Here is a 27,833-nt window from a genome sequence, read left to right on the forward strand (position 1 = left end):
GGATCACAAAATGTTGCAAAAACCCTCGGCAAGCCTCGGGTTTTAACTACATTTTGTAACCCTTGGGTAGAATATCCCTATCCTTAATATCCACATATGAAAGAATCTTATTATATGTCATGAGAGATCGTTTGAACAAATTGTAATAACCCACAATTCATACACACACACACCATCTCACGCACACACGCACAATTTCGTCCGAGGACGTAATTGGAATCTACCAAATCCCCACTTCGTTTGTAAGACTTACTTATCAGTTCACAATGAAAGTATTAATTTTCAAAATACAAATAATTATGTTTACAAATAAGACATCATATATAAAGTATTCGTCTATAGTTCATAGAAATGTTGTCATCTGTACACCAGTGAAATTATTTGCTTTCCTTATGGGGTAGCTACCATCATCTTGACGCTTTGAACAGATGAATATTCGCCTTGGCCTGGATAAAAAATATTTCCATACCATGGCTCCATAGGCGAATTCGTTCTTTCTCTCCCCGAATAGGTTAGCGCTGTAGCAGGCATCATACCACCAGCCTCCGCGTGCAGAACTAGCACAGTTACTCGAGTCGTCATCATCGTTATCATTGTCATAGGTGGAGAAGGGGATCCCGTAGGCTTCGTTTAATTTGTCAGCTAGGAGACAAAACAAATTGAAACTTACATTTAAATGATAACACTTCTAACGAGTTCCGTTGGTAAAAGAACATGCTATATTATACGTATGGCAATCGAATATTAAATGGTGTCGAAATAATGTTTCATTATGAAAGTACATGTAATATTAGGCTTGAACCAAGCATTACCATTGACATACATTCATATTACAGTATAACAAAGGCATTTGGCTTCTTTCGGTAAAAATTTCATTGGCTTGCCCGTTTCATTATGCGACCGGGTGGATTTGTGCTTGTAACGAATATTCGGCAGCATTCTTCAGTGATTTAGTTTCTTATGAAATTTGGCACGACTTTCGCATTAAACAACTAACAGGAAAGTGGCATTTGGCTTGTATCCAAAATAACACGTATACAATGGCTTTACATTTTAAGGCTACACATATCCATATGGCCCTGGCTGTTAAAAGGACGTAAATATAACAAATCACAAATATAATGTTTTGTAAATGCCACGGTGATATTTTATTGCCGTTCTGTAATTTAGCACAGCAGTATAGAGGTATAAAGGGAGTTTAGACGACTGGTTTGTCCGTTGTCATGATAATATGATAGGTATAGAGTGTTCCGATTTCAACAAAATATGTCATAATTACTAAACACTATGTATATGTGTTGTCGATCAAAAGATTTAATTTGACAATTTCTACAGTGATCATGTCAGCATAGCGAACCGACTATCACTTCGTCATAGAAACGTCCTATTTTGGGGACGTGTATGTGGCACGGTGGTAGAAGGCGCAGGTGTGTTTGGTTAGACGATTGTTTGCCGTAGATCGAGTGTTCGAGGCATGAATAGCTCACGAGTCAATAAATTGTCATCTTTTGTTAAATTGAGTTCCTTTGATGTGTCATCTTTTAAAATATGTACATACATTCTGCATTATAAAATGATGTTGATTGGATTATATTCATGAACTATGCCGACGTCGAAACCGGTAATCGGTTACACGGCTTTCGTAATATTAGATGCCGATCACGATGTCATTGAGAATTATAAAAATTTAATGTTATCAAAACATCGTCGAAATGTTTCAAACGTACGACTTATTTAACATTGCAACAATTCTCGGTTGGTTGACAGTTGTTCAAAATAAGCCAATCGAAAGATCGGCTGACAAGCTGGACACGGTACTGCAAATCCCCATCACGACTTAACTATAGATCTATTAGACACAAATGGCCGGTGCTTCTGTATACTTATTACCTTTATTCAGGAAACACTATGTAAATTCCAAATTATCAATTCGGAAACATCGCAAGCCTCGGTTTTTTTTTATCTAAGCTAACCGATCGTAGAGCAAATTTCACATTAATTTTGGTCGTTTCGTCGATGTCATGGACAGATATTACGGACTGGAGTCTTGCAAATACTATAAATGCATCCGTAAATAATCGAATAGGAAATTCTGATAGAATATTCATTAAATGCTGCACTTTGTACACCACATATTGCATAGCAGTATCAACAACGCTGTCAGCTGGGGAAATCTGAAGTGGATGGAGCTTTGCGATATCAGAATATGAGAAGCGGTTTGATTGGTTAATGGGAAAGAAGCGGGGTGATCTCAAATTCTCTTTAGAACATAATGTGTGTTAAATATTAAAGGGAATTACCACATGTATGCATCTCCGCATCTTAAATAATTTTAGAATTGGGATAGAAAGTCATTTTTTCATGAATCTGCTGGGGTTTACATCATACATTTTAACACGATACGAAGTAAATCCCTTAATTCATTCCACCCTCTAATTAATTATTATGCAAGTAAAATTTATTACAATATTGCATAGCTCCAGTGAAGTGTGTTCGGCGCCATGTTTCACTGAGACCGCTCTATCAAAAGGCAAGGATTCAATTATTACAATGAGACACAACACGAATATTCCCCAGCCTCCCAAAACGTGTAGATATCCACACTTCGCACCAATCTGATAAAATTATATATATAGATATATATATTAAGAAGACCACTGGAACATATTCCTACAAATGTCCATACATATTAAACATCTCATTAGGAAATTGTAGTTTTTACCTATCGTGTTTGTGCATAAAACTAACAAATCCATTAATTTTCAAATAGATGAGGTATCTTTTGCGAGACAATAGTTCAAAATACGAGCAATTGATTGGATTATAATTGTCTGAGTGCCATGTAAGACATGCGTTAAAATGTTCTTGTTCTGTAACCGTAGAATTCTACTGAATTTGCAATTATTTCTGTTTTCTATAAATTATTTTTTATTAGTAAAATAATGATGAAATTATAAGAATCGTGGAGAATTTATTTATTTTGCCATACAATGATACATGGGGCCGTGTGCTCTCGACATATCACAAAACCTCCACCTCTGAATCGCGTGTTCGAATCCCATGTGGAACAGTTGTCAGGTACTGACCGCTGGTTTTTACTCCGGGTTCTCAAATCTGATTGAAATACAGATCCTTATTACCACTCCATTAAATGAAGGATCTGACAAAATCCCATAGGGGGTCACGTCCAGATGACCTTTATACCACGTGGAATTCATACCAAAACAAGTTTTTCAAACAATTGCGTCCCCTGAAATTCACTGTCAAAATTTTGCAAGTAGCAATTTGATTGGCCATTTTCAAAGGTCACCTGGACATGACCCCTAATGGGATTTTCTCAGATCCTCTTATCAAACGGTGATAATAATGATCTGTATTTTAATCAGATTGCGGGTTCTCCGGCTTTTCATCACTATCAAACATGGTGCGTCCTGATGTCTCTATCGATAGGACAATAAAGTGATAGAACCATAGCATTGTTATTAACAACAAATGATACATATTTAAATGACAACGAAACGTTGCATTATTATATGTTACATTACATTCGGCCTAAATAATAATGAGATATTCCCGCATAAATTTATAACTTTTTGTTGTTTATATACACCTAAATTCGAGACTGCTGAGCGATTTACAAACTAGTTGCCGTAGAACATGTCGCTAATCTCCGAATTGACTGCATTAATTTGTTTACATATGTGGTTGGTTGATTTTGGGAATCATGATCATAGCAACAACACAAGAGCTGCATTCAAAACATATGCCTGTTCATCAACGGAAAGTATTCAGGTGTGTATACATATCCAGAAAAAATATTGAATTGAGATAATTCGTAGTCCCTTGACGACATAGATTAAGTGTATAATTACAGGCTATAGCAGAATAGAGCAGTATACCATGCCTGTCTGGAGGTATGAGGACGTGTTTCACGATTATCTACTTTAAATGAATAATGGATGGAATGTTGGAGTAAACATCGTGACAAAAGAACATTGGTTGCTTTGGTTAAACTTAATCAATCGTTATTCAACAGCCAGTAAATAATTGGCTTCGGCTTCATGCTTATCTGCCTTCGGATCAATGTGCGTTAAAAGTCCGATACGTATGTAAATTATTGATCAAAATCATATACCAAAGCGTCAATGATGTATCAAGCCAACACAATACAGATAGTACACTGATAATACGATTATATTGATGAATAGATGGAGTAAAGAAAAGAACAATGGTTGTGTTGGTTGATTCGGCTTAACTACATATTACTTTCATCTGAACTTATTTTCGTTTGCGATTAGTTTTCGCATTTTCTTCGGGCGATAATAAATCGCGGAGATTTATCGACGCGAAATTGCTTCAAATTTACTTATTAGTGCGCATTTTGCGGTGATAGGAAATCGCGTAAAAACTGCTGCGAGGTGGTTTTATACACAAGTAAAGTATGGCCATAAAAGTTTAGATCACTAAATCAAGTCGGTTGTTAGGAAAATGCGAAATTGTTAAAATACGTTTATGGTTGAAAGAAAGTGCAGAACCAAATAATTTTCTATAGACAATAATGTCAACGTTTGCCACTGTCATGGTTAAATAAAGTTATGTCAGTCATATCATTCATAATTAATTTTGAAGAAGGTCACCTCACATGTATGTGAATAAAAATTGGTACCATCTCGGTATATGTAGAGGTTCAATCTTTCGTTGAATTCCGCATTAAAATGTAACCAAAATTTTCATGAAATTCCTATCTTGATTATCTACACTTTCAGAAACAGTCGTAAAAAATCCATTAAATACATTTGAAATATCTAAATGTATTGCCCTACCCACACATTGAACACTTGAAACTGATGCACCATTTATACCAAGTCAGCAGGCTCGGAAACTTTCACCTCTCTATGAAATTTTGAGCCCAAAAGGGGATTTCGAGATATAAATTTTTGGTTTGATTCTGCGTTATCTTGAACAAGAACACCTAGGGTTATTCAAACAAAGCTTCGTCTATTTGCTAGTTGTTGCTGTATGTTTGTCTTAATCTCTAAAGAGCCTGCAGTATATTAATCTGTGTTGCCTGTTTGAAATAGTGGAAGCTGAACGTCACACATAACAAAGACTAGTCCGTTAAAAAAAAGTTGAAGAAAAACATGATGACATAGTATTGATGACTCTTTTAATTAATATCATAGAAATTCATAATCCTTTAGCAACACGATTTAACGGGTACCTAGTGTACACGATGTCCGTATCCGAGTCGGATATCTGTACATTATACATCTGCAGTACATAGTTTACGGATACTCATCTTAAAAAAAAGTTCAGGCATCTAAAAAGTAAACATATTGCTTAAAAATCCATCCGCCCCTCCAGTCTCTGAGCCGTTAGCGCCATTATTGATCTCCTTTCCCGAAGTACTAGCGATTTAAATAATGTTCTACTGCCTATTATCCCCTATTTCTCCACCGTCTATTACCCCAAATATCCCCCATCATTCATCTGTTCTAGTTTCCCCAGGGGTGTTTTCGGCCAAATTCATTTACAATCAATTCAAAAATCCCTGACTTATAATGATTAACCACTATGTACTCCTATTGCGTTACGCCTCTGAGCTGAGGTGAGGTTTGTGTGGCAGATCTAAGATTTAAATGTTTCTGTCCCAATTACATTCCACGCAGAACTCTGACTAGTAACGATTAAAATAACGCCGCGCAATGACATAAGCCAAGAAAAAAAACAATGTAACATAACCTATAACTTAAAATGCATATGATACTTGAAATAATGCAAAAATCTGTGTAGCCATAATGCATTCACGGTACTTTTGTTTAAACACAATGTGAAATTGTTACGGAAGATTGACCATGGTTAGACTATGCTGAACAAATAACTAGACGACATTGTAAATTGCGCATAACAATAAATATCAATCATATATAACTGCAGTTTTGCTTTTAAACAACAAAACCTCCCATGGCATAAATCAATCAGGATGCATAAGGTTGTGTTTTGAAAAATTACTCAAAATCTAGTTATTTGATTCAGGAACAATACGCTACCGATTAGCAAAGGAGCAAATGTGCATTCCTCTGACGGCGTGAAATAAGGCCTCAGAAATATTGTTCATAAACTGATCGACATCCCATCAGAATTCCATCTACAATCTTTCAGAATGAAGACGGTATGTCAGTGTCCAGTTTAAATCGAAATTGACAAGAATTGCAAACAAATTGGACTAAAACTGACCCACAATTTAGCCATGCTAGAGAAGAGTAACGTACGAATTAAGTAAATTTATTGCACTGACCCATCTTTTCGTGTCGGGTCATTGTCTAGTCAGACTAATTTATCAGACATGTTAAATAGAAAAGGAAAATTTCGTCTGTGAACTTTCATGTTCATAGTTGGATTACATCCATAATCACCTTCACCAAATTAAAAATAAATTTCCTGAAATTGATTCAAAATATTTTCATCTTCATTGGAGTCCCTCTACGTAAGACAACGAATAGTATTAGGAAAGCGCGATTCATTATATTTGCAACTGTCCAGTTTGCATTCATACTCCTATAATTGCAAACTGAATTCAGTCAAATGCTTAGATATTGTGTGATCTACTTAAATGACGTTGTGTAATAATTTGTTCTTAAATGCTGTATAATATTTTCATTCATACCTACGGGTGTAATACTGTGCAGGGCAATACATTCATGTCGCCTGAGGCTGTATTGCATGGCTACCCTCTTTTTTCACAAATATGATTGGTTTTACTATAAAAGATGCAAACAACGGAATTTGTGTTGAAAATATCACGTAATTTTTCATGTATGGAAAAGTGACTTCCGGTCGTAGATTTCTTCGCATTTATTTCAAAATGGCGGGCTATTATATTTGTAAAATTGCAATAAAGCGTCAAGGTATGAAAGAAAAATACTCTTTCATACATGGATATGAATAGTTGCAATATTGTAGCTCAAAAGACTTTTATACAGAAAATGGTGTCGTCTTTAGAACTACAATTGGTGCATATTACTGCTAATAGAGCAAAGAAATTATTATGCAAACCTTTGTAAAACGTTTGCTTACTTGTTTGATATCGCTAACCAACTAGGCAATAAAACCTAACCACAAAAAATATCAATTTCTCAACGAGGCATTATTTTTTTACATAATACATATGAAGGTCTTTCTGAAGGGAATTTATACGGCAAGTCCACAAATTGTGAATTTGACGTCTTGTGAGTGGTACGGACGATATCAAGAATGGTAGTTATGTTTTTTAGGACAAAATATTATGTAAATGCATATATACTCATAAAATAATTGGAAACCTACAAAAAAGTATAGAAAACTGTGCCCGAGTGATTTTCGGAGGCAGTGCTCCACTACGACACATAGGGGCCAATCCGTACCCGGCCGAGAGGTATTTTAGGCTGGGTACGTATATTCGTTCTAGGATATGAAGGATGGGGATTACTACCCTTGGGATCACAAAATGTTGCAAAAACCCTCGGCAAGCCTCGGGTTTTACTACATTTTGTAACCCTTGGGTAGAATATCCCTATCCTTAATATCCACATATGAAAGAGTCTTATAATATATCATGAGAGATCGTTTGAACAAATTGTAATAACCCACAATTCATACACACACACACCATCTCACGCACACACGCACAATTTCGTCCGAGGACGTAATTGGAATCTACCAAATCCCTACTTCGTTTGTAAGACTTACTTATCAGTTCACAATGAAAGTATTAATTTTCAAAATACAAATAATTATGTTTACGAATAAGACATCATATATAAAGTATTCGTCTATAGTTCATAGAAATGTTGTCATCTGTACACCAGTGAAATTATTTGCTTTCCTTATGGGGTAGCTACCATCATCTTGACGCTTTGAACAGATGAATATTCGCCTTGGCCTGGATAAAAATATTTCCATACCATGGCTCCATAGGCGAATTCGTTCTTTCTCTCCCCGAATAGGTTAGCGCTGTAGCAGGCATCATACCACCAGCCTCCGCGTGCAGAACTAGCACAGTTACTCGGGTCATCATCGTTATCATTGTCATAGGTGGAGAAGGGGATCCCGTAGGCTTCGTTTAATTTGTCAGCTAGGAGACAAAACAAATTGAAGCTTACATTTAAATGATAACACTTCTAACGAGTTCCGTTGGTAAAAGAACATGCTATATTATACGTATGGCAATCGAATATTAAATGGTGTCGAAATAATGTTTCATTATGGAAGTAATATTAGGCTTGAACCAAGCATTACCATTGACATACATTCATATTACAGTATAACAAAGGCATTTGGCTTCTTTCGAAAATTTCATTGGCTTGAAATAATCTTTCATTATCAAAATTGAAATTTAGCTTGTAAAAAATATTACCACTGGTATAAAATTTTGTTTCTTTATGACATTTGGCTTCTATCGAAATTTTTATTGGTTTATTATGAAAGTGGCATTTGGCTTGTATCAAATATAACATTGGTATACAATGGCTTTACATTTTACTATGACATTTCCGGTTTCATAACTCTATTGATGAAAATTAATGTTTTCACTAAGCCCTTATTGATTGAATATTAACGTGAAATGATATAATTGCAGTTTTTGCCTAAAACCACGGCTTTATGAATTTCAGTTTATCAAATGGATGCAAAATTTGAAGAAGCTGGATAGTGTGAATAAGTTAAGGATTTGTTCAATTATCTTGCTGAAAACTTTCATTTTACAATAGCATGATAGCTTGACATGTCGTTTAGTACTGAATACTGGCTTACCACACTCTCGTTTAGATGATTACATCGCAGTGTCACATGGACTGAGTTACAAAGATTAAATAGGGCAAGTTAAATTAATGGTATTATGGCGCCACCGAAGATACCACAACAAAGCACCAAACCCGGTGACAATATACTGACAACGACAAACCAGTCGTCCCACTCGGTGTCAGGAATGGTATAGGCCACATTCATTGAGTGGTATCATCTGACAACTAAATATATTGTTTTTTCTTTGTTTAAAACATGTTTAAATTAGTTTAATGAGGGAAACTCAAGCAGCATCTGCATTGCAAGTATGATGTAAGATCTGTGCCTGCTACCCGATTGCAAGGCCGTAAATGATGACTAAATGTGGAATCTTAATCTCGTGATACCCCTTATTTGTTGCCAATACTTACTGTCATTATTATAGATACATGACACAGATGTTTTACGATTTGTATAAAATTAAAGAAATACGCTTATTTTGACCTAAAGAGACCATTTAGATTCGTTCATGAATAGCCACGGACTTAGTATGACTCGTATATGCGTCAGACGCTATACAACATGAATAATTTACAAAATTGGCGTTAAGTTATATGTATGATTTTCATTATTTGATGACTTACCTAGTCCGTGTGGTGAACTGAAGCCACTGTAGCCCAAAGTGTATTTAGAGGCCTCGTTAGAAACAGTGAAGGTTGAATACTCTACGTACTTGTACGACCCGTCCCATCCTTCCATTTCAATCCTCATCTTCAACCCCAGTGTCTGAAGCAGCCTGTAGTTCTTAAACCCTAAACGTGAAATATGTTCCAACTATCATATAAGTAGATTTCGGGTTGATTCATCAACGTTCTTTTTTAACAGAGAATATAATTTAAGAACGTTTCAGGTTGATGAAGGGAAGACAATCCGCAGTACCAAAGAAATTACAAATGACCTGAGGAGAGTACCTTGCAACTCTCCACAAGAGATTCGAACTCGCGGCACAAAGGCGAAAAATTGCACGAACATGGTCATAACGAATCTCTTGGGACCAACAAAATTACTTGCCATACACATACTTCGTTACATATATATTGCAGACAATTTTAAGAACCTTTATTTGGAATAAAAATTACTTCGTTATAACGAATAATTCATAGTAAGTATCGTTATACATGATTCGTTATAATCATGAGTTGTGTTTGTGTGTTCGTTATGAGTTCGTTGTAATGTGTTCGTTATAATCATGAGTTCGTTGTAATGATGTGTTCGTTATAATCATGAGTTCGTTGTTTGTGTGTTCGTTATAATCATGAGTTCGTTGTTTGTGTGTTCGTTATAATCATGAGTTCGTTGTTTGTGTGTTCGTTATAATCATGAGTTCGTTGTTTGTGTGTTCGTTATAATCATGAGTTCGTTGTTTGTGTGTTCGTTATAATCATGAGTTCGTTGTAAATGTGTTCGTTATAATCATGAGTTCGTTGTTTGTGTGTTCGTTATAATCATGAGTTCGTTGTTTGTGTGTTCGTTATAATCATGAATTCGTTGTTTGTGTGTTCGTTATAATCATGAGTTCGTTGTTTGTGTGTTCGTTATAATCATGAGTTCGTTGTTTGTGTGTTCGTTATAATCATGAGTTCGTTGTAAATGTGTTCGTTATAATCATGAGTTCGTTGTAAATGTGTTCGTTATAATCATGAGTTCGTTGTAAATGTGCTCGTTATAATCATGAAATCGTTTTAATTATGCTTGTTATAACCGTGTTTTAACTTAGTTATGTCGGAACAGTTAAAGTACTTGGCCACCACTATATGATTAAGATAGGCTACGTTTAATAATATCATTTACTATCTTTGTCAATCAAATATTTTTAGATTGAATATAAAATATAAAATATTCCTTTATATGTATGCAATGCGAGTTACGTATTTAGGAGACTGCTGCATGTTCGTGTTGTCTTTTATAGTGGAACTGTTGCCCTTTTTATAGTGTTATAATACTGAAGTAGCCGTAAGCTGATTGATCAGCGGCAGTTGGCGATCCCCGATACTTAACTGTTAAATGGAGAGCACTTTACAAAGCCATCACATCATATACATAAGAGGCGTTCTGGATTGACCCTTTTTATATATAGGACGCTTATATATTCAACCAACCATAACACAAACGAAAATCATTAAAGATGCTCCACCGCCGACAGAGCATAAATGATATTCAATAATTGGTGTTTTATCGTGTATATATATGACTAATTAACACAATTAATAATAAAAAAAAATAATTTATTTTCCTTTGGTGCGTGCGCAATTATTACATCATTCCATATAGGATATAGTGCCATGGAATTTTTTCGGGATGCAATAAATCTTTTTTTTTTTCATATTTTTAACTTGAAGTAAAATTAGAAGCTCAAACGTTTCAACGGTGGTAATTGTGTAAACTATTGCGTGCACATAAATAAATCAATTAGTATTGTTTTCGTTATTTTCCAGCTGATTTTAACAATTGAACCTTAGTATACTCATTGAATTATTCATTGTAACCTTCAAATTTGCAATAAAATAAATTATCAATCAATTATCTGAATTAGCCCTTTTAAGATGTTTATGTGTACTATAAACCTCGATACTCTAGGAATTTACAATCTTATTAAAATACAGAGCCTTAAAACCACGTTTGATAGATGATCTGACAACATCCCATTAAGGGTCATGTTCGTAAGACCTTTATACCAGTTGTACTTCAAATTACATGTTTTTCGATAGCGTGCTATATTTAGCTTTGTTATGCTCTTTTGGCGAGATGAATACAAGATTCTGGCAGGAACAATTTGATAGATCATTTCTAAATTGTTTTTATTCTCAAAAAAGACTAATTTCCCTTTATCTTCTCTCGTCTGCACCTTCACTAACAAATAGTCTAGGGGTCGATATAACGTCAGTGATAGTAACCCTTGGAGTAATGAGGATGATTTTCCATTATACTTACGTGTAGGTCCGTAAGGACATTAAGTATATTATTACACCATGGGATGCCGTCCTAAAATGGTCCTGGATGTTAATAGGACGTTCATTTATTTAACAAAGAAACATCACGACACAACACTTTCATGTTGAATGTACATACTGATTTAAAAAAAAAATATAATTAACGTCCTAATAACAATCAGGGTCATGTTAGGACGGCCTTCTTAGCATATTGAAAACATTATATGAACTAACCCATCCAAAATTCGCCTGTCAGACTTCCGAAACCATTTTTATAGTTGGACCATGACTCGTAAAAGCTGACAGACCCGTCGTATCTGTTAGCAACAACCTAGACAATAAAAAAATATTGTTAATCATAGTTATGCTTTAATTTATAAGGAGCGGTAAAGTATACGCACAGACAGTGGGTCGCACCTCGGTCAAAAAAACAACCTCTACTGAGTACTAGACTACCTGGTCTGCGTTCGACCCGACTTAGAACGTTATTTTTCCCTTCCCTAAAATGGGCTTATTCTTTCAAATAATCAGAAGCGAAATATGATCTCATTGGTAAACAATTCTAAAATATATCGCGTAATTATTGCGAGATAAAATACTTTTCTGTATGCTGCTATAGAAGGTCATATGACACATACAAAGGCTATCTATAAATTTGTCTGTCGATGACACTTAACATTGAAAATCCGGCCGCCGATACTCCGAAAAATTCACAATCCGAACAAAAATGTCAGTAGACGTCTTTAGACTATTGTTAATTAAATGATATTCGTCGGTCAAGAAAACCAACAATCCGGATAGTTTGGGAATTCAGATAATCTTCTTTCCGCGGTAAAGGTTTCCTCTCTTTTACCTCAATACATACCGTCCATGGTCCGCTTGCCGTGTCGATATCGCAGTATGCACTGAAGGGTGACGTCAGCGTGGGGTTTATCGTATAAACTCCAGAACAGTAGACTGTTGGAATTTCGCCACAATGTCTCAGAACTACAAAATAGAAAATACAAATATAGTTTATTTTGTAGGTGAAGTGTCAATTATATATTTTTAACATGATTTGTTTGTTTGTTTGTTTGATTAGTTTAACGTCCTATTAACAGTCAGGGTCATGTAAGGACGGCCTCCCATGCATGCAGTGTGCAGCGTGCGTGAAGTGCGTGGTGCGTGTTTTGGAAGACTGCAGTATGTTCGTGTTGTGTCTTCTTGTATAGTGGAATTGTTGCCCTTTTTATAGTGCTATATCACTGAAGCATGCCGCCGAAGACACCAAGCAACACACCTCACCCGGTCACATTATACTGACAACGGGCGAACCAGTCGTCCCATTCCCTGTTTGCTGAGCGCTAAGCAGGAGTAGAAACTACCACTTTTATAGACTTTGGTGTGTCACGGCCAGGGGCAGAACCCAAAGCCTTCCTCACAGGGGCGAACGTTCAACGCAATGAATATTTAGTACTTCATAAAAGTTTTGTTTAGAGTAGATTATATATATTTGATGCATAAGAAACAGGTGAAATGCAATTCCATAGTGCATATGTGGATAAATAGATTACAGTTATGTTAGCTGACTTGTTAATCCTTATTATTTTTCTTACAAATCTATTTTTATTCCATTTAAATCTTGTTTTATACATGCATGGCCCTATAACAATAGAGTATTCCTCCATCTCACCTCATTCGATATCTTATGCATATAAATATAGATAGGTTCTTTAATAAAGTAGTGTTAATTTCATATAAAAATATATGAAAGAAAAAAAATCAAACCTTTTTATTTCTTACGAGCCTGTGCAGACAAAATCATCCCTTTGAGAAGAGACGGTTACACACTATATCTAATGATGAAAACAGTGTAGGTAAAACTCTCCCTTTGCCCCAACTCAACCAGGCCAAAATGGGTTTAGTACATCATCCTCACATGTGGATGGCCCGTTTTCATTTCATCATAATAAGAAAAATAATGGACAATCTGGTTAAAATACAAATCCTTATTATCACTACGTTTGATATCGGAGTGGTTATAAGGATCTGTATTTTAATCAGATTGAATAATGGACCGCTTCCTCGGGCAAATAGTATACATCTGTTTAGCCAATCGTAATCCAGTATTCTGTGACTTGGTGTACTGATTTTATTTAATGCGGGAGTTTTTCTCGCAATTAGTGTTATGTATGTTTAAAGAAGGTCTGGGATATTTGACACAGTTGTATGGATCAAATATTATCTGGGACAATAGCATTGGCCAAACTGATAACAATAAGTTATAGTTTATGTGTTCGGCGACATGCTCCAATGATATTACACTCTGAAAAAAATCACCTATACAAGAAGACAAAAGACAAAGATAATGAAGTCTCCCAAAACACGCATCTCGCACATCCCCTTGATTTTGATAGGACATCCAAACGATATGGTTAATATTTTACAAGTGGTATTGTTCTATTTACAAATGATGGTTCTGAACGTGATAAAAAGGGAATGAAAGACAGTAATCCCGAGTACTATTAGCTATTATATTACCATAGCTCAAACGGGTACTTCCCAGGAACAAAAGCCAATAACATAAAAAATCAATATTACTAACAACAAGCTGTTTGTTTTGTAATTAAACATTAAAGTGATGACTTGGATTTACAGTAACATAAAAGACTATTTTATCATCTTGAAATTGTGGCTACGAATGAGAGTAGATATCCACATATCCTTTATAGGAATCAAAGAAAAAATAGATTCCTGGAAATTCCCTTTTGAGCACAAGATTTCATAGAGAGGTGAATGTTTCGGAGCTGATTAAGTATTCAGGGCGCATCAGTTTCAAATGTTTAATGTGTGAGTTGGGCAATACATGTAAATGTAAAATATGTAAAGAAATTTTAAAATTCTGTCAAGTTTGTGTCTGACAGGGGGAGGTAATCAATATTGGAATTTCATTAATATTTTGGTCATTTTTTGGTGCGGAATTCAACATAAGATGGCACCCCCACATAAAAGTTTAGCAAGATGGTAGATCTTTATTTCTTTTTATTCACAGGTATGCGAGATTCCATTCTTCAAAATTAGTGACAGGTGACCAGACTTGAAAACTCCATACATGTATAGCGAAATCATTTGGTTCTGCGGTCTCTATTGTGATTGATTACATGTTTTATGTGAGACCTCAGGGTGTTGTCGTTTGGTTTGGTTTATAGGGTAATTTAAAGATGCTCCACCGCCGACAGAGCATAAATGACATTCATCATTTGAACAATAATTGGTGTTAATCGTGTATATATGTGTCTAATTAACACAAAAAAATATGAAATAATTTATTTTGCCTTTTGGTATATGCGTAATCAGTACTTCATTCCATATAGGATATAGCGCTATGGATTGCTTTCGGGATGCAATGTTGTTATTTTAACCTGAAGTAAAATTAGAAGCTCAAACTGTTCTATAGTCGAAATGGAGAAAAGTAAGTAACTTTTGTAACTGCAGAAAAATACTAAATCGTCTGTTCTTGTTTTTGATAGTGACAAAAATACAACTTGTCGTCGATGGAGCATCTATAAGGATGGCATACCGTGGTATGTGGTGTCTTGTGTTAGTTAAGTGCATTATGCGTGTATTGGATGACTGATATATTCATGTTAGTTTTTTCTGGTATGGATAAACTTAAATGTCCATTCCATAAAATTATAGGTTCTGCATTAAGGGTGTACACTTTGGGATGACTGGCTTGCCTGTTGTCAGTATAACCTCGGGTAAACCCGTGAATAAAAAAATATTAAAATAAATCTTTGTTTCTATCTACAATTTGGTTACAATCTATGCAGAGCTTCATGGATTTAGTGATTTAAAGGATTTACTACCTCTATTTCCACTATCGGGCCCCGTCCCTCCTGTCCCCGGGGATCATAAAAAAATTGTAAACCAACTCCGGGTTCCTTCCCAAAGAATGTTTCTGACCAAAATTTCATGCAAAAACTATAATTTGTAGAGATTTTAAGGAATTGCACAGACGGACAGCCCTTCATTCACCGCAACACGCGGACCAGGTGAGCTTATTACCCATCAGTGTTTGTTTGTTTGATTGATTATTTCATCGTCCTTTTAACAGCCAGGATTATGTAAGGACTGGCTCCTATGCAGTGTGTGTAAAGTGCGAGGTGCGTGTTTTGGGAGACTGCGGTATGTTCATGTCGTTCACTGAAGACACCAATCCAAACAAATTCCTCATAGATAGGCCGATGTAGATCAAAAACAAACTAACAACCATTTAATAGAGACACTCGAGAGACTCGTAAACTTGTAAGTCTTTTATATATTACTAGGGTGTGGCATAAAATACGTAACAAACCATATGTTTATTCAAACACATCTCTTCTATAAATCATAGTTTTTATGTTACCATTTGACATTTCTTAGGAACCGATGTTTTAATAGAAAATAAATAATACATATTTATGCTATTTTGTTAACAAATATAGAAGCCAATTTACTGCTTAATTCGAATACTCAATAAAACCCAAGTCCTTCAGAATGTGCAAATAAAAATACGTATTTAATTACTCGATATAAATAAGTATAAATAAATAATTGGAAATGTTGATTAGTGTTCTTGTATCAAGGGTGCTATATATATATTATGTCAGTTAAATAAAATTTAAATGCAAATTTTACCAAACATCCAATCGGAATATAAAACATGAGGAATTTCCAACGTAAATGTTTAAATCGGCATTCCGCTTACCAACACATATTCTAACGGACCTGATAGTATAAGCTTCTAAATTTACGGTCAGATCTTAAAGGAAATAAAGTTGGCATAGAAGTACAAGTCATTTTACACTTCGTGAACTAAACGAAACAATAGCCATGATGCAGCAAATTAATTTATATCCATGACCTATCACAAAACACAAATATTTTATTGTGCCCCTTCATTAATACTGGGATCAGTGAATCGCCACAAAAGCTGCTCTTTTGTTTGGTGTGTTAATCCTGTGTTGTGTAGAACTCAAAACATCAGACTTGTAGTTTGTAATTTGGGGTTTATACAATGTTATACCGACACTTTAAAGATGTTCGCCCGTTGTCAGTATATTGTGAACGTATGGTATGTTTTGCTTGGTGTTTTCGGCGACATGCTTCAGTGATATAGCACTATGAAAAGGGCCTATATTTCCATATACAAGAAGACACAACATGAAAATACCACAATCGCATTTAATATGCACCGCACATTACATACACACCGCATACATGGTCAATAGTTCTATTTGAATCATTTAATTAAAGTGAATAGTCCGGCAAAGAAAACCGGTGTTAATACGTTCATTAGCATTCTAAAAATTATTATATATCAAAACGACGGTCAAGTTCTGTCCAGTTTTGACCATTGAAATTATGGAAAGACTTCGTTTAACTTCAGCACAGTTCTAAAAATAAATTTTGAAAGCGATGCTATGTAGGAATGTCAACACGGACATAGCCAGTCGGGAGGACGTTTTAGGATTCAAATAATATAAATTAATTTCTTCGCATTTAGAGCGATTTTGATTGGAAACTTTTATTTTTCTATTTCATAGGAAATTATATTGGATATATCAAGACCATTTTTAGCGACTTAAGCCTTCTTTTGCCCAATTATTCACTTTAAGCTAAATTAGCTATCATTTCTATACCCACCTATCATATACACCAACTCTATCTGCCTCTCAATAACATATAATGTCATGAAAATAACAAGTTGCCATCTGTGAGTGGATATCGGCTATTATATAATCACTCACCAGCTAATTTCAGGATACTGCAATGATAATATCCACAATATTTTATATCACTGAAGCATGCTTCCGAACACCAAGCAGGACACCCCAGATATACCACTCCCTTTATGCATATAGACTCAACTTCAAATCGGAGTTCAGTATTTGTTGCGTCAAAATTACAAGTAAGTATTTTTGTCGGTTAAAACGTTTCGTATTTTACACCATTACCACGAAATCTTCGAACTTCTTATCTTATTTTGAACATTCTTGTGTTGATTAAACAAATGTCCGTTATATAAGCCAAGGTTATAAAGATCTGTAGAAAGATAAATGTCGTTAAGCAATATATTAAGGTAAGAAATAATTCCTTATGTATAAATAATTTATTTTATGTATTACATATATATAAAAAAACAATAAAAAAGTAAATACAGAGCCTTCAGGGAATGTTTTCAATCTATTTTCTCATGATTGGCAACTTGGAAAATAAAAAAATGGATAGTTTTTTTAAAGATAACTTTTAAATCACTTACATAAAATTACTTTTGATACCGGTATATTAATTTTGTGCTATATCGCATCGATGGGTGAACATTATATTGCATTTATTCATCAAAATTAAAAAGCAATGTTTAGTCTAATATATTGCAAATAAAATCATTTTACAAAATGTTTACCTGAATATTATTTTTCTTTTTCTTTGATTAATTCATTAATGTTGGATATTGAGATTATCCATAATATGTTTATGATATAGTACATGAAAAAATAATCGCTTTACAAAATCATTTGCTAAAACATCATTTTTATCTATGATTTCTTATTATGTTTTCATTAAATTTATTAATTTTCAAAATTTGTATTGTTACAGGAATTTTCCACAGCACGTTTTGAAAATATTATCAAAATCATATGAATAACAATACCTACCGCCTAAGTCGGTGTATTTGACGTAGTATTTGACGGAAGATGACGTAACACCGTCGTCTCTGTAGCATATCTCATCTCCGTACGTTCTACACTCTCCCGTGACTGTATTATAGGAGAAGGACAAACAACTCGATGATTCACAGGTAGAGGCACATCCAACCTTCGTTTTCCAGTTTGAAGAAGTCAACAAAGAAGATTGATGGTTTTGGATGAGGACCTTAGATACAACATTGTATTTGTTAGTAATAATTGTAGAGGAGCACAGTCGCAAGATACTTAGAAGAATATATAATAGATACGGCATCTTCATCCGACCTCCGTTACTGTGACCCAGTGATAACTATCGGGTGTTCATACCTTATCCGGTAATGAATATGGACTAGAATGCGTACATAGTTTAACAACACTGAATTAGACAACGTTTGTATATATCCATCCATCCTTAATGTGTTTAATGACAATATTTGATAGAGACCTTTGTTACTCTCATGAGAAAATATCGACTTATGAATAAGTGTTCCAGAACAATGAACGCAATAATTGTGTTTCAGCCATGGACATGGTTATTCATCACTTAATTGCTAACAAAGTAAAATAAACTACCATTATATTTCATCAGGTAAGCAAATGTTTAATTTGTGTTTCCTATGGATGTCAATTTATCCCGTTTACAATGAATGATTTTGGGGAATAATCATCTGTTCGACCTGAAAATGTTTTTTTAATAAAAACAGATATTTACCAATCATGTTCTTTACGTGTGTGTAAGTTCATTTATAATGCATTTTTAATAAGACCTCCCATTGATAATGTGTAAAGTTTTTGTGAAAAAAGATCAATGGGACCAGAGGGGCGGGGCCCAACTTTCCGCTCAATTTACTTATTTGATGGAATTAAATGCATGTACTCTTCATACGATTGAACAGTCAAATTTATAAACTCACCTAATTGACTTAAAGATCCAGATGGGCCAATAAATAGTGTTTATTTGTCTTCATTTTTTTATCCTAACTCAGGTGAACGTTAAATCCCACTGACTTCTTGTTATAGGGATACATTTATTTGTTTGATAAGTACGGCATCCGATTGATAGCGTGGTTTGGGCGGTTTATTCGTGTTATGTCTTCTTGTAGAGTGGAACTGTTGCTTTATATCACTGAAACATGCCACCTAAGACACCAAGCTTCACACTCCACCCGGTCACATTATACTTAGAACGGGCGAACCAATCCTGGTATACAAAGCACTAAGCAAAAGCAGAAACTAGCACTTATATAGTCGTTGGTGTGTCTCAGCATGGGGACAGAACTCAGAGACTACCAGGGGTGAGCGCGCAACTGAAAGCCACAAGTGAGGCGGTGTCAAGAAAGAGAAAAAAGAGAAAAGATAATATTCTAAATTTAATCGTCTTTTACGATCATGTAATAGAGGCAGTAGGTACAATTCTAACGCTCTATCTGCAGCCATGACACAGTATTTAAAGGCATGATCTGCTCCTTCTTAACATTCAGTATGAACAAAGACCTGCTTGTCTATCGTCTCTATATTATTGCTACCGAGATGGATTGAGTGACGAACGGAAGGGTGTCTGCATTATTCCGTCTGTACTTGATAGAGTTATCCCCCTTGCGAGTAGGTATCGTTGATTACTATGTAGTATGCAAGTACGTAATGAACAATACATCGTACACAGAAAAGGTCGTCTACAGACTAGCTGTTTATGAAATTGCATTTCCAATACAATATGAGCTATGCATATTTTGTTGAAACATTTTATTCAATGTTGACATAAAATATTTATATTTAGGCATTAAATGCCCCTGTGTATAATAACAATACTTTAGTTTTGCTTTTGCAAACACAAATTATACATGTCAAGTAGAATTATTATGATTTAAATATTTCACAAACATTAATTGGTAATACATTACAATGAATATGATGATTAATGCCAGTCGTTTATAACTTGAGTATATCTATTCATCTTGGTATATGTGTCAGCGAACAGTATATACAATTTCCCAATGTCTGGCGGTAGACATGCTTCTCTATTGACCTTCCGACCCGAAACAATAAACATATTAAGCCATATATTATATCCTATTGATCATGATATAACAAACAAGCAAACGATACATAATATTTAAACTTTCATGACAATACAATTCCACGGATGGATAGTCTGAATAATCACCACGACAAAAGAACAATGAAGACGATACTTCATGGCAAAACACATAGCCATGTTGACCTCAGTTTCCTTGGATAAAGGTTTACATCTGTTAAATTTGTACGGTCTATGACATGCTCCTTTTCTGTCAAAGAAAAATGATTCACACAATCATATTTACATATGCCCCTATATAGTCAACGGGAGGGGAGTTGCGTTCAAATTAGCGTACACGCAATGACGTATGAATACAAACGCAGTGCAGGTTCGGACTACTTCTAGTTCACGCTTCGATAAGATTTTGCGTCATAAGTTGACGGATTTTAAAATAACAATAAAGAGTTTTTATTAGATCCAATTAAATATGTATTTGACATCAGAACAAAACATGTGTTCAAGCATTGTAACGGTAATAAACTACAAAATGAATCGCTGGTCGGGGCTACAATCGGGGGGCTTTCCTCAGGAATGTTCGGGGAATCCCATAGTTACGTCAGATGTACATGTATGTACGGTCACTCATCTCACCTAAATATACAAAACATCTTATTGTCGGTGAATAATTCTGGGAGCGTTAACAGATCATATACAGGTTTCCAGAAAAAAAAACATTATTACTTGCGAATGTATAGTTGTGTGTGGTGTACTTGCTTACACAAATTACCGGCAATTACAATATACATGTAACTTTATAATGCATAGAGATGTAACATTTACAAATATCCAGGTACATGTATTGTACAGTCGGGTTACTCTCCATTTAGTTTTCTGCCAGATGAGAATGAAAGCTTGTTGTGTCTTCGGCATTTGTATGCCTAGGTATACTAAGATTTAAATGGTTCATACATGTAACAGCTCCACTAAATTATACAATAGTTAGTTTGTTTGACAGCAAAAGTTCCGTTACATTTCATAAAGAATTACCACTATGGTGCCCCGCCTTTTTTTTTATGCGTGACTATTACAACAAACAACATTATTTATATCGCTCGTAGCTGAGGCTAATCAAATTGCAATTTTTCTACGGGAAAATCCTATCGAAAACATGCTTTCGCTTTGCATTAAGGTAAACAAAAACAAGCATGACACGAACGATCGGTATATATTTTGATATGTTCCGAATGATGAACACGTGACTCTCTGTTTCAATTTTCATAAGAAGGCGGGGCCAAGCAAATTCCGTACCATTTATTCGCAGCATTATAATTACATCTTGAGAATTTTTATACGAATAATTTAAAAACTAATATTTATCATTTCAAACTAATTTCCACTAAAAACCGCCGATAAATAAACAAGGACATAGTCATTCAGATCCCCCGCCAATGGAGATATCAAAGCTGAAATAAGTTTGATTGTGGAGAGTTATGTGTATGGAAAAAAAACCCAGGAAAAAGGAAGTTGAGCTAAAGAAAGATGGAGTATAATTCAAGAAGAGCGGGGCTGCAATTGTTGAATCAGGCTCGACATTTATATTAGACTATATACACAAAGATGCGTGGAGTTTTGCAAAGTAACATTTACCATGATATTTTCAGCAATGTTTCCATGGTAACGGAAAAAGTGGAAAAAATGAAAACCTAAAAATAGCAAAAGGTACTACTAGACCATAAAAAGAATGTGTCTATAAAGTTTCGTGGAAATATCTCTGCTCGTTTTAGAGTTATGCTCCAGAAATGAACCTGCTACAAAATTTGATATTTTCAGCAATGTTTCTATGGTAAAAGAACAAAGCACAAAACGTGAAAACCTAAAAATAGCAAAAGGCACTACTAGACCATAAGAACAATGTGTCTATGAAGTTTCATGGAAATATCTCTGCTGGTTTTAGAGTTGTGCTCCGGAAACGATTTCTACACAAAAATCTGCCATTTTCAGCAATGTTTCCATGGTTACAGAAAAAAGTACAAAAAGTGAAAACCTTGAAATAGCAAAAGGCACTACTAGACCATAAGACTAATGTGCCTATGGAGTTCTGTGCATATATCTCAACAAGTTTTCCAGTTATGCTGCGGAAACGAACCTGGTACAAAAATATGATATTTTCAGCAATGTTTCCATGGTTACGGAAAAAGTGCAAAAATGAAAACCTAAAAATAGCAAAAGGCACTACTAGACCATAAGAACAATGTGTCTATGAAGTTTCATGGAAATATCTCTACTGGTTTTAGAGTTATGCTCCGGAAACCATTCGTACGGACGGACGGACAGACAGACGGACGGACGGAACCCATTTGTATATCCCCCGCCAACTTCGTTGGGCGGGGGGATAATAAATTATCATAATCAGTTACGCCACATATTACCTTAAATTTCTATTAGCAGTAACTATAAGGTATTATCTGATATCATCTGAATGTATCGATTTCTTTGTTTATATTAAGGGTTTGAGAACTACAGGCTGCTACATACACTCGGGTTGAAGATGAAGATTGAAATGGAAGGATGGAATGGATCGTATAAGTACGTGGAATATTCAACTTTCACTGTTTCCGACGAGGCTTCTGATTACAAATAGAGCTACAGTGGCTTCAGTTGACCACACGGCCTAAGTAAACAATTGTGAATTATGTTGATATTCTATCATTGATCTTGTTTAAATATATTTATAAGCGGACCAGCGCATAAATGGGCACATATAGTAAACACTGTATATACTTTACATATATTAGTTTGGTTGGTATTTCATTGGGAGCGCATTCATTCTGTTTATAGTCCATGTTTGAAATAAGCTTGACACAGTGTGCATTTTGTCCAATTGTTTCAAACGTATCAATGACCATGTGAACGAATAGTCAGAAAATCTGAGAGCAGAGACCGGAATTTCCAGAATAATTCCTGTCCTTCTCTAAATGCTTTTCGTAGGCAAAGCCTAAGAGAGTGGATATTTAAGCTTAGGATATTTAAGATAAACATTATAACTTTTTTTCCATTGATTGAAAATACATGCCTGCACGTATTTAAATAGGGGCAATACACTTGATATTAATATTGTACCAATTATAAAATTCAATTCTAAAATTTTCCCTTAAAATGAAATATTTGTGTGTTACATTCTTGCCACGAATGTAGGTGTGTGTAAGGGTGAGTGTTGTGGGTGGGAGTGTGTGGGTGTAGGGATGTGTGGGTGTGTGTATGGTGTTTTTGTGTGTGCTCGCGAGTGATATGTGATGTGAATACTATATATGTCATACCTGTATATTGTTTTATGTGACTGTGTACATGTGTGTTGTAATGTAATTATGCAAAAAGAAAAAAAAGAAAAAAAATTAAAAAAAAAGAACAATTTCCATTGACACTGCCCCATCAGATGGGGCGCAATTAATTGTACCTGCTACCTCTATTACATGATCGTAAAACGCGACTTAATTCAAGATCTTATCTTTTCTCATCCTTGACCTACTTTCAATTATTCTTACTAACGTTTCCCTTGACACCAGCATCTCTTTTGGCCTTTGAGTACTCAACCTGTGAGGTCGGCTTTGAGTTATGTCCCCTGGTCGACACATACCAAAGTTTATAAAAGTTCCGCGCCTTTTTAGCGCTCAGCATAAATGGAGTGGGACGACCAGTTCGCCCGTTGTCAGTATAATGTGACCGGGTGGGTGTGTTTCAAACAAACAAATTTCAGTAACTTTCTTACAAAGTTCTTTATGTCTCCTTAAAACTTTTTGTAAATATTAACTTAAGAGAGTTATTTCAGTTATCTGTCCCTGTATAGAAAATACAAAACCAGTGACTTAGATATTATACTAATATCTTATAAAACATATAACCTAGTTTGAATATAGCCTGTTGTTATCAATCATCAATCTAAATAATATTGATACGACACCGGTTTTTGTTCCATCTCCCAGTTGACAACTTAGATGAAGCCAACGGCTTGCCTTTCACAACCAGTGATTGGGATAACGACGGTTTTGATACTGGTAGCTGTTCCGACGCGGCGAAAGGTGCATGGTGATATGGCTACTGCTACAACGCTAATTTGTTTTTGAGAATGGAAAGCTGACGGGAACACATACTCTGCCATTTTAAGGAACTATTTCTATAATGACCAATACGAATAGTCCACAGTTAAGAAGGTCCGAATGATGGTAACCTAACAAAAGGAAAAGCAAACAAAAAAGAGACAAAAAACATTTGTAGGGTTCATCACGTTCGGTATTTTTAGGTCACCTGAGACGAGGTCTTTAGTTATATTCTAATCGCCTTTTGTCTTCGTCGTCCGTCGTGCGACGCTCAACAATTGACATTTTCCGCTCAATTAAATTCGTTGAACTGTTGCAAAAACCTTTCATGACCAAAAGTCAACCTAAATCGTGAATTATGTGTTCTCAGTCCCACAGGGGTCTTAGGGGCGTGGCCATAAGGGGTCAAATATTACATTTTTAAATTCTAAAATTTGTAGAATCAAATACTCATTATAGATGATAATGACTTAACAAAAGTATTTGATTATATAACCCCTGGGTCTCACGTGTCCCCCTCGCGCGGGAGTATACTATAGTATATATAGGGATCTCTCACTTTTGAACATAATTTGGTCATTGGAATTGAAAATGAGTCACATGTCAGAATTATCAGTACGAGATTGCATTGAGTCATATTAATAAATTATCTGTGACAGACCCTAGGAGCCTGAGGGGTGGGGTAAAAAGAGGTAAAATACGCTAAAACTTAAAAAAAACTTCTAAAATTTCAGAAATGATATGATCAAACTCTTCATAAATGGAAAATTCATAGAGTACGTTACAAAAACCGTTAAATATATGACCCTGGGGTCTCACATTTCCCCCTGGGGGTTGAGTTTACTATAGTTTATGTAGGAAAACATGTTTTTGAGAATTATTGAATCATTAAAAAATGTGTCAAATGTTGTCAGAATTATCAGTATGAATTGGCAGTTGAACCCTCGTTGACAAAATGCCGCTGACTGATATACCCAGGGGTCCGAGGGACGGGACAAAAGAGGCCAAGTAGGTTTTACATTATGTAACCGTTTAAACTTCAAAGATCTTCATTCAAAAACGGTATAAACAAATCATCTTCACAGATAGAAAAAAAACAAGAGGCCCAGAGGGCCTGTATCGCTCACCTGGTTTATAATGCCAAGTAATGTTCTGAATACAGGTTCATTGTTTCTTTTATGAAGGAATTTGAATAATTACCTCTAAACTCCTTATTGGGCCCTAACCTTCTTGCCCCCAGGGGGTCAGAGCCAAAATTTATACAAGTTCTGTTCCCCTTGCCCTAAGGATGTTTCTGGCCAAATTTGGTCACAATCCACGCAGAACTCCAGTACCAGTAGCGATTTATAGGATTTACCTCTATTTCCCCTATTTGGCCCCAACCGTCATGCCCCCGGGGGTCAGAGCCAAAATTTACGCAAGTTCTGTTCCCCTTCCCTCAAGGATGTTTCTGGCCAAATTTGGTCACAATCCATGCAGAGCTCTAGGACAAGTAGCTATTAATAGGATTTACCTCTATTACCCTTATTGGGCCCCGCCCTTCCTGCCCCGCGGGGGTCAGAGCCAAAATTTACGCAAGTTCTGTTCCCCTTCCCTCAAGGATGTTTCTGGCCAAATTTGGTTACAATCCATGCAGAACTTTAGGACAAGTAGCGATTTATAGGATTTACCTCTATTTCCCCTATTGGGCCCGGCCCCTCCTGCCCTCGGGGGGTCAGAGCCAAAATTTATACAAGTTCTGTTCCCCTTTCCCCAAGGATCTTTCTGGCCAAATTTGGTTACAATCCAACCAGAACTCTGACTAGTAGCGATTTAAAGGCAATTTTTACGGACGGACGACGGACGCCGCGCCATGACATAAGCTCACCGGCCCTTCGGGCCAGTTGAGCTAATTATAGTTTACAAAAATTGTCAATTCTATGACCCCAGGGTTCGGTGTTTGTTATAATTTATGAAGTGGAAACTTATTTTAATGTAAGAAAATTAAAGCAGTTAATAGTTCAATCAAAACTTTCTTTTAAAAGTTTGACATTGGTAAACATTATATTCTGTTGGTCTCGATGTTTACCAGAGTTAGACTCAAAGCTTTATAAGAATGTCCTATGAAGAGCAAATAAATATGAAACAATATGGATACATCAAAGATCATGTATAGTGTAAAACGAAAGAGTATGGACAAAGGTTAATAATTAACAAATAAATTTTACATAGTTAGAATATTGTCTGACCAATATACAATGTACATTCATGTATATGTTTTAGTTTTAATATATTTCCGCCCCTAAATGTAGATTTAAACTGTATAGTGTTACTGCGCATTCAAGTTGCTAAAATGGTGTTAACATGCATATGTTTGATATGTCTTTGTCCAAATTCAAGCAATACATGAACATTTATTGCCATGTCAGATTTTGTTCTGAAATGGAATATACAACAAATACAAATAATTACATTTAAGTATTAGATATACACTATTTGTATATAGTTTCAGTGTTATTTCATGTGTAACTGGTAAAATGTAAAAGTACTGTGTACATGGACCATGTATATATTTGCAGGCGGTATTCAAATTTGCAGTTGATCAATCCTTCAGTTCAAGGTTTACAAACATGTTCCATCATTTTCTATCTCTTCACTATTTACTATATATTACCAGAAATTTATACCCAGAGAAGTTATGTACATGTATAAGACATATGATATTACATTAGTTGTGAAGAAAAAGATAAAATAGAAATACAGTGGAACTAGGTTGATACGAACTTCGACAACCCGGCTTAATACGATATGATATTTTTTTGGACAACTTCGCCGAAAATGCCGATTTTCTTTTTCATAAATTCTGCTGTAGAACAGCATTTCAAATAAAAGATATCTCGATTTTATAGTTATAATTTTGCAACTACCATCGGAGATTTTGACATCTCTCTTGTTCACATCATTTTACGGCAGGGAACTAGTCTAGATATACCAAGTAAAAAATCGTCAGTAGACATGAGAACTCGCTTAATTCGAACACTCGGATAACTCGAAGTTTTATCTCGGTCCCTTCGAGTTCGTATTAACCGAGTTCCACTGTACGTGTAATCTGCTACATGATGCTCTCAGAGAACAGAGTTTGAAGGTAAATTTAAAGCTTGATTGGTAATCCAATGTAGACACTGTATAGTATGTCCGTAGATGGCAATCCATCAATAAGTTCACTGTTTCACACTTGTCGCTATTTGGAGATCCAACCTTTGAAAATATGTAATAAAAGTCC

The 27,833-nt window shown here is 35.3% G+C and overlaps 1 protein-coding gene across 1 annotated transcript; it reads right to left on the reverse strand.

Moving 5' to 3' along the window:
* Positions 1 to 343: 343 nt before the first annotated feature.
* On the reverse strand, positions 344 to 18,778 carry LOC138310047 (fibrinogen-like protein A). The gene is made up of 6 exons (XM_069251195.1): positions 18,431 to 18,778; positions 12,616 to 12,737; positions 11,985 to 12,081; positions 9,405 to 9,572; positions 7,916 to 8,113; positions 344 to 642 (listed from the first exon to the last, which is right to left on the reverse strand). The coding sequence occupies exons 1-6, from the start codon at positions 18,738 to 18,740 to the stop codon at positions 344 to 346; spliced, it is 1,194 nt and encodes a 397-aa protein (XP_069107296.1). The 5' UTR covers positions 18,741 to 18,778.
* Between the last annotated feature and the right edge of the window lie 9,055 nt (positions 18,779 to 27,833).

The sequence above is a fragment of the Argopecten irradians genome, chromosome 16, assembly GCF_041381155.1.
Source record: "Argopecten irradians isolate NY chromosome 16, Ai_NY, whole genome shotgun sequence".
Lineage (NCBI taxonomy): Eukaryota > Metazoa > Mollusca > Bivalvia > Pectinida > Pectinidae > Argopecten > Argopecten irradians.